This window comes from Lemur catta, chromosome 20 (assembly GCF_020740605.2).
Source record: "Lemur catta isolate mLemCat1 chromosome 20, mLemCat1.pri, whole genome shotgun sequence".
NCBI lineage: Eukaryota > Metazoa > Chordata > Mammalia > Primates > Lemuridae > Lemur > Lemur catta.
In genome coordinates, this window is record NC_059147.1 from 13,549,466 (window position 1) to 13,562,528 (window position 13,063).

General features: G+C 53.1%; 1 protein-coding gene across 1 annotated transcript in view; it reads left to right on the plus strand.

Annotated features, from left to right (window-relative positions):
- PKD1L2 (polycystin 1 like 2) overlaps positions 1-13,063 on the plus strand; it is a 78,229-nt gene that overhangs the window by 57,599 nt on the left and 7,567 nt on the right. Inside the window, exons 31-38 of the mRNA XM_045533284.1 lie at positions 72-300; positions 1,281-1,485; positions 2,387-2,483; positions 5,599-5,736; positions 7,050-7,235; positions 7,958-8,285; positions 10,007-10,140; positions 11,741-11,868. Coding sequence (XP_045389240.1) covers positions 72-300; positions 1,281-1,485; positions 2,387-2,483; positions 5,599-5,736; positions 7,050-7,235; positions 7,958-8,285; positions 10,007-10,140; positions 11,741-11,868 — 1,445 coding nt within the window. The remainder of the gene's footprint in view (positions 1-71; positions 301-1,280; positions 1,486-2,386; positions 2,484-5,598; positions 5,737-7,049; positions 7,236-7,957; positions 8,286-10,006; positions 10,141-11,740; positions 11,869-13,063) is intronic.

Below are 13,063 nucleotides of genomic sequence, written 5' to 3' on the forward strand. Positions count from 1 at the left end.
TGTCATTTTCATTGCAGCTGGTTTGCTCTGTGAATCAGCACAAGCGGATCCTTCTCCCCCTTGTCCCCCAGAGAAAACGCAGCACCCCAAGCCCGAGGTGGCGCCCAGGGGCCCTTGGAAGGACAGTGTCTACAGGCAGTGCCTCTACCTTCAGCTGGAGCACGTGGAGCAAGAGCTGCGGCTGGTGGGACCCCGAGGCTTCCCCCAGCACCACAGCCACCCCCGGGCCCTCCGGCAGCTGCAGGCCCTGAAGGGCTGCCTCGGGGGACAGCCGGGCACCCTGGCCCCAGCGCACACCAGGTAATCCTCTGCCCTGGGTGCTGAGTGGGCACCTGCCCTCCACCGCCTGGGGCCTGCCAGAAAGCGCATCCTGAACAACCTTTGAAGGACGTCCACCCAGACCTCCCCCGGCAGAAATGGTGCAGGATTCCTGCGAACACTCAGGGAGACCAGGTGTGAACAGGGGTATTTGCTGGAAGGCACTTAGAGCCCTTCGTTCAGCACGTTCTAGTTCATAACCGTTTTCATGTGGGCTGTGTCCTAGCTGTGCACCCTGGGACCAGTCCCTAAACTTCTCTGAGCCTCAGTCTCCTCATCTGCAACATGGGAATAATAATGCCTATCTCCTGATTCAAACTTAAACTATAATTTTTAAATAACCAGCTAAATTTGAATACAGACAGGTTATTAGATGACATTAAGGGATGACTGTTCATTTTATGTGACAACAGGATTGTAATTTAATAAGAAAATGACCGCTTTTGTGATGAAGTAATTAGTGATGATTTTGTATTATGTCTGGAATTTATTTTTAAGTATTTCAGCCCCTCCCCCTAGAAAAATAACCCAGAGGTTGAGGGCAGGTGAAATCAGTGTGAAAGTATGACAAGGTGATGATGGTTGTTGAAACCAGTTGATGAATGCCTGGGAGTTTTTGTTTACTAATTTTTGTATGATGAGAAATTTTCATCGTAAAAACCTTGTAAAAATGATACAGTGCCGGCCTTCTAGGCTTGCCATGAGGAGTAACAGAGCCAGTCTGTGTAAAGCAGCTAGCACAAGGACAGGCCCCTAGCAAGCATGGAACAAATATGACTGCTTTTGCATTCAGTAGATTATAGAACTGCCCTTCAAGGTAGGTGCAGATTACAGAGGAGAAAACAGAGGGTCTGGGAGGCCCAGGAGATTGGCCAAGATCAAGCAGCTGGTGGGGGCAGAGTGGGATCTGACCCCAAGCCCGCTGGGACCACACTGACTATGTCCGTCTGCTTCCTTTGCAGTTCCCTGCGGGTGAGCAGGCCCCCTGGTGGCCTGCCCTGGTGGTGCGTCCTGGTGGGCTGGCTCCTGGTGGCAGCCACCAGTGGCGTGGCGGCCTTCTTCACCATGCTCTACGGCCTGCACTACGGGCGGGCCAGCTCCCTCAGGTGGCTCCTCTCCATGGCTGTCTCCTTCGTGGAGAGCGTGTTCGTCACCCAGCCCCTAAAGGTCAGAACCCCACCCGACGTGGCGGCCCTTCCCTTCCCGCTAACAGTCTTGTCCTTGGGCTTTGCCCATTCATTCACTTATTCATTCAGCAAACATACTGAGGCGCCACCTCTGTGCAGCCCCTGGGGCAGGAAGTAGAATGAGGCCAGTTGCTCTAATAACCCAAGCTTAATGCTTTACGGGGATACTGGCATTTCACAGTCACCGTCACCCTCAAGATTCTCACCTCCATTTTATAGGTGAGAAAACTTGAGGTTAAGAAGTCATGGTCATGCTAGGCGCAGTGGCTCATGCCCGTAATCCTAGCACTCTGGGAGGCCGAGGCAGGAGGAACACTTGAGCCCAGGAGTTCGAGGCTGCAGGGAGCTATGATGACACCACTGCACTCCAGCCTGGGTGACACAACAAGACTCTGTCTCTAAATAAATAAAGAAAGATAGAAATCTTTATGCTTATGGGATGTCACCAAATCCCCTTGGTCCCCCATTGTGCCCTGAACAGCCGTCATCATGAGACCCCAAAAACTCCTGACACCTCCCGCCAACGCCAGGCTGGGAGCATATTAAGAACAGGGGCGTGGGTGAGCCTCTCCCTCCTCGGCCAAACCACAGGACCCACCTGTGTTTTTTAACAATTATTAACACAGAAGCAGAAAGAAAGCGAGGGGGACGGGGACGGGGCCCAAGGGCAGATGCTCCCTGCTGAGAGATGGGGGACCTCCGTCAGGCGAGCGGCAGCTGGGGAGGCTTGGGGACTTCAAGGACTCACCAGCCCCTCTGTCTGTTTGGTGGCTCAGCACGCCATGCAAGGGTGTTGTCGCTCACGCTTTGTAACCACCACCCTCGGACCAGGCTGTGAGAGTCACCAGTGTGGGCGTGGGGTCCCCCTGGGTCTTTTTCAGGTGCTGGGATTCGCTGCTTTCTTTGCGCTGGTCTTGAGGAAAGTGGACGAGGAGGAGGAGACTGCGGCCCCCCTGCCAGGACGTCTGTCGGGCCCAGGTACCGTGCCTCACCTGGCCGGCAGACTTGGGGGGTGGAGGGTGGGGGGGTCTTGGCCTGAGGCTGGATCCTCAGACCTTTGCTCCCCATCAGCCTTTCACCCCAAAACAGCCAAAAAAAAAGACTCCGTCATTGTCTCCCGAGCAGCCTTGTCCCTTCCCTCCCCAGCCTTACCCCCTGACACCCGTGCACGACCCTTCAGCCAGAAGTATCTTTGGGCTGAGCTGTCCACATGGGCAGTCCTGTCGTCTCTGTGGAATTCCACGCAGCAGCTCTCTTCTCTGGGACTCAGGGCTCTGGGCTTTAGAATGAAAATCGAAAAAAGACTCAGTTTGCAGATGGGCTGCAAAAAGTGGCTGTAAATTAGACTTCTAGGACAGAGGTCTGCAAACTATAGCCAGTGAGCCAAATCTCACCCACGGCCTGTTTTTGTAAATAAAGTTTCATTGGAATACAGTCCTGCTATCAGCCCCAGTCAGTCCCCTTCTTCCCAACCTGACTTCTCACTTTCCAGCCCAAACTTCCAAGGGTGCTGATGATAAGAGAATGATAAAAACAAACAAGCAAACAAAACACAATCAATAGTCTGATAATTGAAGATGCAGAGATCTTGACTTTCAGGGAAAATAAAACAGGAAGAAACAAAAAGCTCATGCACATACATCGTTGTGCAGTGGGGTTACCTCCTCCTGGGCCTGTATTCTTCCATTCTAGGAGAGGGTTTTGGATTTGCAGACCCAAGAGGTCCATTAACGTCTTCTCAAGACAAAAGCGTAATGTTTCTCTAAAGAGATGCCAGCCTCCTGACCAATTAAATATTCATTCAATCATTCCTTTGGCAATTCTTCAGGGCTGGGTGCCAGGCAGTGTGATGGCTTGGGGAGGTAATTTGTATAAAATTCACCCCATTGTAAGTGCACAATTCGTAGATTTTAGTAAATTTATAGGTTATGTGACCATCACCACAATTCAGATTTAGAATACCTTCATCACCCCAAGAGGTTTTCTCTAAGCCATTTGGAGTCAATCCTTGTTCACACCCCCAGCCCCAGGCAACACAGCACTGCCTGACTGGATGGAACAGGTCACTGCCCTTGGGATGAACAGCCCATCCGGGGAGACGACATTAAGCAAATAAATACACAAGTAGACAAAGAAGTGTGAATTATGATGAGCAAGGTTGGGGAAGAACAAGAGAGTGCAGGCCCCTGCAGAAGCAGAACCTAAGCCGTCTCCTAAAGGAGAGGGAAGGGAAGGAGGCACGTGCAAAGGCCCTGGGGTGGGAACTTGTCATTTGACAGCAATTACTGACAGTGTGGCTGGAGCGTGGTGAATTGGACAGGGGGAGAATGGTTCAAGGTGAAGGTGAAGAGGTAGGTGGGAAATAGACCACGCAGGGCAGTGGAGGAGCCGGGGCAATGCTGGAATTTTAGAGGGCTTTAAGTAGGAGAGTGGCATGATCTGTTTTGTGATTTTTAGAAAGGTTACTGTGATTGACCTTGGAGACCAGAGGTTGTGGGTCAAAAATGGCAATGGAGAGGCCAGTAGGGAAGCTATTGCAGTGGTCCAGGCAGGAGGTGACAAATGCTGGTATAGGGGCAGGGAAGCATGCACAGAAGGGCATGGATCCCAAAGACAGCTGGGTCAACACACACGTGTCAGAATGGATAAAGAGAAAAACAGTGGGAACACCAGCGGGGGCAGGGACATGGAGAAATTGGCGCATTCATACGTTGCTGGCGGGAATGTAAATGGTACAGCCACTCTGAAAAATTGTTGGGTAGTTCCTTTCAAACTGACAAATGGACTCACCCGAAGACCCAGACATTGCACTCTTGAGCATTTATCCCAGAGAAATAAAAACTTATTTTTAGGTAGGAACTTGTACACGAACATTCATAGCAGCTTCCTCTGTAATAGCCAAAAGATATTTAGCAACTCCTAGGAAAGTACCCAAGAAAAATGAGGCTGGGCGCGGTGGCTCACGCCTGTAATCCTGGCACTCTGGGAGGCCGAGGCGGGAGGATCGTTTGAGCTCAGGAGTTCGAGACCAGCCTGAGCAAGAGCGAGACCCCATCTCTACTAAAAATAGAAAGAAATTATCTGGACAACTAAAATATATATAGAAAAAATTAGCCGGCCATGGTGGCGCATGCCTGTAGTCCCAGCTACTCGGGAGGCTGAGGCAGGAGGATCGCTTAAGCCCAGGAGTCTGAGGTTGCTGTGAGCTAGGCTGATGCCACGGCACTCACTCTAGCCCAGGCAACAAAGCGAGACTCTGTCTCAAAAAAAAAAAGAAAAATGAAAATATGTGTCCACACAAATGCTTGTATGGAAATGTTCATAGCAGCACTGGTCACAATGAACAAAACTAAAACCATCCAAAAATGCCTCTCCACTGGTGAATGGATAAATGAAGGGTAGTATATCCACCCCACGATACTCCTCAGCAATACGTAGGAACTAACCACGAAGACACGCAACGACGTGGACAAACTCCAAAGCACTGTGCTGAGAGGAGCCACATACGAGACAGGACCTGCTGTGTGATTCCCCTGACAGCCAATCTATCTATGAGGTGCAGGGAGAAGGCAGCTGTGTGGGCTGGGGGCAGGGGGCGGGGAGGGGACACTGACTTCCCCGGGGCACGAGGGAACCCTCTGGGCTGTTGAAAATGTCCTAAGACCGGATGGTGGTGATATCGCTTTACTGAAATCTTTGCACTGTAGACTTCCAGTGGATGAGTTTTATAAAAGGATAACTTGATAAAGTGGATAGGAAAGGAAGATACTCGGAAATAAATACGACAGGACTTTGACACGTTCGTCACCCTCGTCCTTGAATCCGTCAAAGTTTTGGAAGTGTCAGGGAGGATGTCCCGGGGCCAGTAAGATTTCAGGGAGGAGAGGGCACTTGTGGCTCCGCATGGGAGAACCCGCAGTGGGGACGGCAGGTGACTCCGCGCCCTGGGATGGCACAGCAGAGGCGCGGAGGGTAGAGGTGGGAAACGACCCTCAAGGAAGAGGAAGGGGGAGCCCGTTGCACCTGGTGGGAGAGGTGGAGCCTGGTTCCCCTGCGCCCCTGGGGGACTGTCCTGATGTCCTCGCTTCCACAGACCCCTACGCCGTGTTCCGCGCACGAAGAAACAGCAGCAGGGACGTCTACCAGCCACCTCTGGCCGCCGCCATAGAGCAGATGAAAACCACCCGCCTCAAGGAACAGAAAGCATTTGCCCTGGTCAGGGAGATCCTGGGTATGCCGCCTCCCGCCCGCTGCGCTCAGCCCAGCCCGGAACAGACACGTGCACGGCGCAACCTTCCACAAGCCCCCACGCCGCCCTGGGCCTCGGTTTCCCTAGGTGTCCCCACACCCCAGCTTCTCCCCTACATGTACAATCCTCCAGTGGCCCCTCATGGTCCTTAAGGACAAAGTCCAAACTCCCTACTGTGGCTCCAGTAGCTCCAGCCACCTCGAGTGCCCTCTCTGGGCTCCTGTGCCCTGAGCGGCAGTCACAGTGGCCTCTGCCACACCGGAGACCCAGGCACGCTTCTGACCCCTGGCCTCTGCTCAGTATGTAAAATTTCACCTGCCTGGGGGGTGCTCACCCCCTCCCCACCTCCTCTTCTGGTTATTTCCTCTGATTTTTTTAAATCTGAGCCAAAACACAGTGTCTTTGGAGAGGCTTCCCGTGGCCCCCTGCCCAGAAACATGCAAACCCGAACGTGCATCTGAGTCTGGGTCTCCCAGAAGCAGATCTGGGTGCAGGCAGCTGATCTGGGAGGTGATCCTGGGATGTGCTCGGGGGAAGGGAACCAGGACAAGGTGTGTGACAGGTGGGTGCCAGGTGGGCAGTGGGGACCACGGGAGAGCGTGTAGTGCACACCCCTGAGTGGTCCTGCTCCTTGGCATCCACCCAAGGCCCTGGGGGAGGGGTTCTTGGAATGCAGATTCCCAGGCCCCGGGCCCAGAGGTTCTGGTTCAGCAGGAACCTGCACCCGCCGTGTGGTTTGTGATATCCAGCCCCCTAACCTAAATCTTTGCACCTGATAGGCCCTCACGCCCCACTCGCCTGTGTCCAGCGGGACAGGTGAGCACCACAGGGGCAGGAAACATGTCTGCTTCCCTACGGCATCCTCTGCAATGTAACATGGCAAATGCCCCATTTTTTAAAAATTCTACTTAAGAAACTTACATGACACACACGCTGTGCAGGCACTGCTTTACGCGCTTATAAAGGGGATGTTAACTAATGCCTTCGTCACAAGCCCATGTCATAGAGTTACTGCGGCCATTTCACAGATGAGGAGAGTGAGGCTCGGAGGGTTGGAGGCACTCGTGAAGGGCACTTGGATAGGAAGCGGCAGAGCCCGGATTTGCACCCAAGCAGGAGGCCCCGTGGTCTGTGACTTTATGCCTCTCTGCCACCTCCATAAGCATTGGTTCCATTGTCACCAGAGGGGCCAGGGGCTGGTCTACAAGGCCTCGACTGTCCTGAGCACATTTCCTGCCCCGGACTGGGTGGAAGTCGGGGGCCCTGCCTGACGGGGGCTGTGCCTGCCTCCCCAGCGTACCTGGGCTTCCTGTGGATGCTGCTGCTGGTGGCCTACGGGCAGAGGGACCCCAGCACCTACCACTTCAACAGGCACCTCGAGCGCAGCTTCACCAGAGGCTTTTCAGGCGTGCTGAGCTTCCAAGAGTTCTTTGAATGGGCCAACACCACCCTCGTGAGCAACCTGTACAGTCCTCTCCCAGGTACAGTCCCCTCGCCCTGGGACCGTGTGCCGGTCTCCTCGTGCATGCTCCTATTGAGGGACAGGTGTGGGGCAACAGCAAGGCAACATCATGTGGTTGATGCCAACCTCAGCCTCATAAGAAAACCAACCACTGCAGGACCCCACGCTTTGAAGGAGAGACCCTCAGAAGGCTGTGCATGCGCACAGGGAGGTTCCTTCCCCCTCCTCTCCCCTCCCCCTCCCTCCCTCCTCGCCCCTGCAGAGTGGAGAACTTTCTAATGAGAGGTAACTGAGCATGGATCAGCCAGGCAAAACCAATTTTCCGGGCAGAAGGAGCAACTGAGGAAATCCCAGCTTGATACCATGGCACGTTCCTGGCACTGCAGGGAGCCGAGTGTGGCTGCCATGTAGGATTTAAACTAAGGAGCAGTGAGAAGCAAAGCAGGGGAGATAAACAGGGGCCAGATCACGAGGGACCTCAGAAGTGCAAGGAAAGGAGGCGCCGTTGAAGGTTTCCACATGAGCGATTAGCATAGATCTCATTCAGCGTAAGAAGGATTGTTCTGGAAGCACAGGGAAGTTGCAGCACAGCGTGGCCAAGTTAGGATGCTGGGGAGACCTGAAGGGGCTGTGTAGGGACAAGGGACAGCGCTGAGGGAGAGAAGGGAATGGCGCATGAAACGTGGAAGAAGTAGAGCTGATGGGACATGCTAGATTCACTCTCCTGGTTTTCATCTTTAGGCTTTGTCACCGACGGGAACTCCAAGCTGGTTGGCAGCGCCCAGATTCGCCAAGTGAGGGTCCGGCAAAGCTCTTGCCCTCTTGCCCAACAGTTGCAGGCTTCTCTTGATGGATGCCGTGCGCCATATTCCCTGGATGTTGAAGACCTGGCAGACTATGGGGAAGGCTGGAATGCCTCCGCCCTCAATAGCAGCAATGGCTTTCCCCAGGCTTGGCAGTATCAGAGCCAGAACCAACGCCGAGGGTACCCTATCTGGGGCAAACTCACTGTGTACCGGGGAGGAGGCTACGTGGTCCCCTTGGGGACTGATCGCCAAAGTGCATTAAGGTAAGGCTGACTTGATTCCTCTGCAGCTGAGTAAAGCCTTTTGCTAGAGTCCATATCTCATTGGGGGATGCAGCCTTCAAAACAAGGCTAAGCCAAGTTCATTCATGTCCTTGTAGGAGGGGCTGGGGGATTCAGAATCATTCAGGTCATATTTTCAGGCCCCTAGAAACTGTCCCATCTCAGAGTTGGAAGGGAAGTCCATCTCCAGCATTCTCAGCCTGGTTGCCTCTGCTAGAGCCAGTCCAGAGATGGGGAGCTCACTACCACACAATGTGGGCACCATCAGACAAGAAGAAAGTGGTTAATGCTCTGTCGAGAATTATGCAAAGTGTGATGTTTGACCCTACTTGTAAGCCAACAAGCTAGTCTGTTACTACTTCATGGATGCTGGCAGAAAATGCAAGACTCCCGGGTCAGAGACAAAGGATTTTGTGACAGCAAAAGCAGCGACAGAACATCACATTGGTTTGAGTGAGTCGCTGCAAAGGGCCATGCTGGCATGTGCCGAAACACTGAGCTTGGGGCATTCACTGCTTTTATAGCAGCAAACCGAGCCTGCTCTTTGTTCAAAGGAAGACATCTCCTCATCCCTCAGGGTTGCTCCTGCAAACACAGCCCTGAGCAATGGCCTGGGAAAAGCCCAGCCAGGGTGGTGCATTCCTGGGATACCCAGTAAGAATGTGCATTGACGCTCAGGGCCCGTGCAGACTGACTCTCTCAACATGCCCTAGAGGCAGAGAGCCCTGGATTTGGAACCCTGGCACTGCTCCTTCTAGCTGTGTAGCCCAGGAAACCTAGTGGACCTGTGTGAACATTAGTTTCCTCCACTGGACGCTTGTAGCACTCGGGTTGTTTGTGACAGCCGAGCCTGTATCCTGTCTACAGACACAAGTAATGGGTCTCCTGGGGGTTAAGGACAGGCCAGGAATAGGTCTGATTCAGGATAAGAGGTGTTTTTCCTGCTGCTTCTGAAGCTATCCTCTCTCTCGGCTTCTGTGTACCAAGCAGGATGCAGACCCACTGGGGGGCACAACGTTACTGGAATAATAATCCCCCCCCAACAACACACATGCACACAAACTATCCCATTTCCTCTCCTCACAGTGATCCCGAAGCACTGGTGTTAGCACCTTCATAGGTGAAGAATCTGAGGCCTGCACAAGTTGTTAGCTTGCCCAGGAGGCATCCGGGATTTGAACCCACGTGCCTCCACCACCTCTGGCCACATGCTCTTCCTGCCACACCAGGCTTACGGAGCCCCAGGAACTGGTGTCACAGGGGGCTGCCTGCCCAGGGGGGACCTCCATGCCGCAGCTGCTGCCTGCCTACGCCCCTGATGTTTCACGTGCTTCCTCTAACACCAGGGTTCTCAAAGTTTAAAAAGCATCAGAAGTGCCTGGGGGGTGGGGGTGGGCACAGCAAAGCTCCCATCCCAGGCTCCACTCCAGAGCTTCGGACTCAGAGGTCTGGGATGGGCCCGAGAATCTGCATTTCCCAGATGATGCCAATACTGCTGGTCTGGGGACCACACTTTGAGAACCTCACCACAGGCTGCAAACTGTGACCTCTCCCAGCGGCAGCCTCAGTGGCCCGGTGGCCCAGGGAGCAGAGTGGAGGCAGAGAGAGAAGTGTAGACAGGAAGCCCCAGCCTCATCAAGGGGCTGAGGGGACAGGGAGCCTCTGCAGGGTGGAGATGCCCGAGATGTCCTTCTTCCCCACAGAGTTCTCCGGTATCTCTTTGACAACACCTGGCTGGACACCCTGACCAGAGCCGTGTTTGTGGAGTTCACTGTCTACAATGCCAACGTCAACCTGTTCTGCATCGTCACGCTGACGCTGGAGACAAGTGCGCTGGGTGGGCAGCCTTGCCTGGGACCCCCCTGCAGCATCCCAGAAGACGGACATCCCTTCCCCTGGGCGAGGGTCCCTGACCCAGCGGAGCCCGGCCACCCCAGGGCCAGAGCTCCGGGGCAGATTGTTGCTTGGGAAATTTGGGGGCAGGTCTTGGTTCTCCCTGCAGCTGTGGATCCCTGGGCCCCCAAAGGCAACACATGAGGGCTTCTCCAACCTAATTCCCCACTTCTCTCTGGCCTTGACTCCCAGATTTTCCTAAAACAGCCCACCTGGGGTCTGAAAGCAGCTTATCCATGGCCTATTCCTGAGCTTCCCACTCTACTGGGGTGGGGTCAGGGAGCTGGCAGGGAGGGCTGGGGAGAGAGAGGGTAACCTGGTAACAGATAACATCATCTCAAATAATATTTTCCAACTGGTACATCAATCTACAGTGCAAAGCACATTTTATCATAATCCAACACACACACACACACACACAACTGGGACAAAGGTTCACAAATAACATTTACCTTAACTGCATGTGATGAACTCTCATATTTTGTGTTCTGTTCTATTTCTTTCTCTTTCTCCCTTCTGCCCCTTTTTCAAATGCTTATCACAATCTACTGGAAAATGTCAACCGAAACCCTGTTCAGCTAATAATGATCAATTTGCTTAAAACGCAACCTCCTCTCCATTAAAAACCATAACTTTCAAAAAAAACATTAAATTACATTTTTAATTACAAAACTGATACATGTTTGTACTTTTTTTTTTTTTTTTTTTTTTGAGACAGAGTCTCACTCTGTTGCCCAGGTGAGTGCTGCGGCGTCAGCCACCTTTTTGGCATTAAATAACTTAGCCTCTTAGACAACTCACCCAAAACCACACCTGATTGAATTATGTATTGGAAGTATGAGGTGGGCTTTTCGGGTCTGGCTGATTCAGCAGATCACTGATGTGGTCAAGGAGTCAGATTATTTCCACCTCTTTGTTGTCATCCTTGGGGCTGGCTTTGTCTTCGTGGGCGATAGCCTTACTAGTCAAATTGGTTTAAAACATTACCAAAAAATTATTACAAAACAAAAATGACGTATGTGGCCTGAACTTTTGTACCCCCATGATGATAAGCTGAAATAAAAAAAAAAAAAGACAAAAACAAAACAAAAAAATAAGAAAAAAGACACTCGAATGGATGAAAACGATTCAAAAGAAGGTTGACTTTTTAGGCATATTGGCCATTAGGTGAACTGATCTTCAGTGAAGTGTCTTTAGATGAAACAGCTTTAAATGAGCCAACTTGGAGTGACTTGTCATTAAGTGGGGGCTTTGGCTGGAGGTAACTATGTGCCCAAATGGTGACACCCAATGCCGAGAGTAGGGGTGGACCTTCCACTGCAGTGTCCTCTGTCCCTTCTGGTGTGTCCACTGTCTTTGGCATCCACCGTGTGTCTACATTTAGTCCTTCAGGTCTTTGAGTCTGAAGGACTGTCACCGTCCCCTGTGCCCCGCCAGCCCTCAGAAGGGCCTGAGCGGGAGACATCCCACCTGAGGGCCTCTAGGCAGAAGCCACTGCTCCGAGCAGTGGCTCGGGGACGAGCAGAATGCACTTTGCTTCCCAGGCACCTTCTTTGCTCACGCGGCCCTGCAGACCCTCCGCCTGTACCCCTTCACCAACGGCTGGCACCCCTTCGTGGTGGCGGCCGAGCTCGCTTACTTCCTCTTCCTCCTCTACTACATGGTGGTGCAGGTAAGAGGTGTGCTCGTGGCTCCACGGGCAGGGCTGGAGGTGGGGGCGTGCCTGGCCTCTCTCACCCTTTCCTGTTCCATGGGATGAGGCCCGGGGAAGGGAGGGAAAAGGCTTTGCCCTAGGCGTTTGCCCTGGCGACCTTTGGTCCTTGCTGGTCTCCAGGGCTAATCCAGGCTGCTGTCTGCAGCCTCAGGCATGGGAAGGACCCAAGGCGGGCGCTTCTCGGGAGCTGAGGACTCACAGGGTGGTCCCTCCTGGGTGGGATGGGGAGGATCATTGGCCCTGTTTCTGCTGAACCTAGACCTTCCGAAAAGCCAGAGTAGGGGGATGGAAGAGGGAGGGTGGCTGTCCCCACAGCTGGGGGACCTCTGGACTGAGATTGTGGGGGCTCTTAGCATCTTTTGTTCTCGCCCATGATCCCCGGGAATTAGGCAACATCCCCTTTGCCACCTTTATGGCCACGTCACACCACGCGGGTGCAGGTGTTGGTAACACTGAAGGCTGGAAGATTCTGGGAACACAACTGAAGCTGGTTATATGCCCCCTGCCGCCTCCCACCAAAAATGCAAACCAGATGCCTTAAAGGGGCACCTTGGCCCTCCACCCCTCACTCCAGCAACCTCTTTAAAGCAAGGACGATATTTTTGAGTGCTGACTGCGTGGCTTCTCTCTAACAACAGGAGAAAGGTCCTATTGGCTCCAACTTGCAGTGTAGGAAACGAAAGTCCAGGGACATTAAGTAATTGATCCAAGGTCAGAATTTGAACCCAGAGAGCCTGACCCCTGACCTTCACACTCCAGGTTCATAAAGCAGGCTCGCACGTGGGCTATGGGCACTGCCGGTGCAAGCCCCACCGCCAACAGCTATCCAAGAGCAACGGAAGTCTGCATTTCTCTAAGAACCTCAGAGGACACCAATGCACCACCCACCTCCACACTCTGGCTGCAGCTGCTTTGCAAAGTCAGTCTCCAAACCGCACAAATCTGTCTCACAATACTGCTTGAGCAGTTTAAAAAATCTTCCCCTCTCTCCGTCCCTTTGTTATGGAGGCGAACTTAGCCTCTCACCAAACACAAGTCCTTCCTTAAGAGACGGTAGGACGAGGGGCATGGAAGAAGCAAGGAGAGATTCTCCTGAGTGGAAGAGAAGAGGAGGGGAGGCAGGGAGGCTGGGGACACGCACAGGATAATCCTT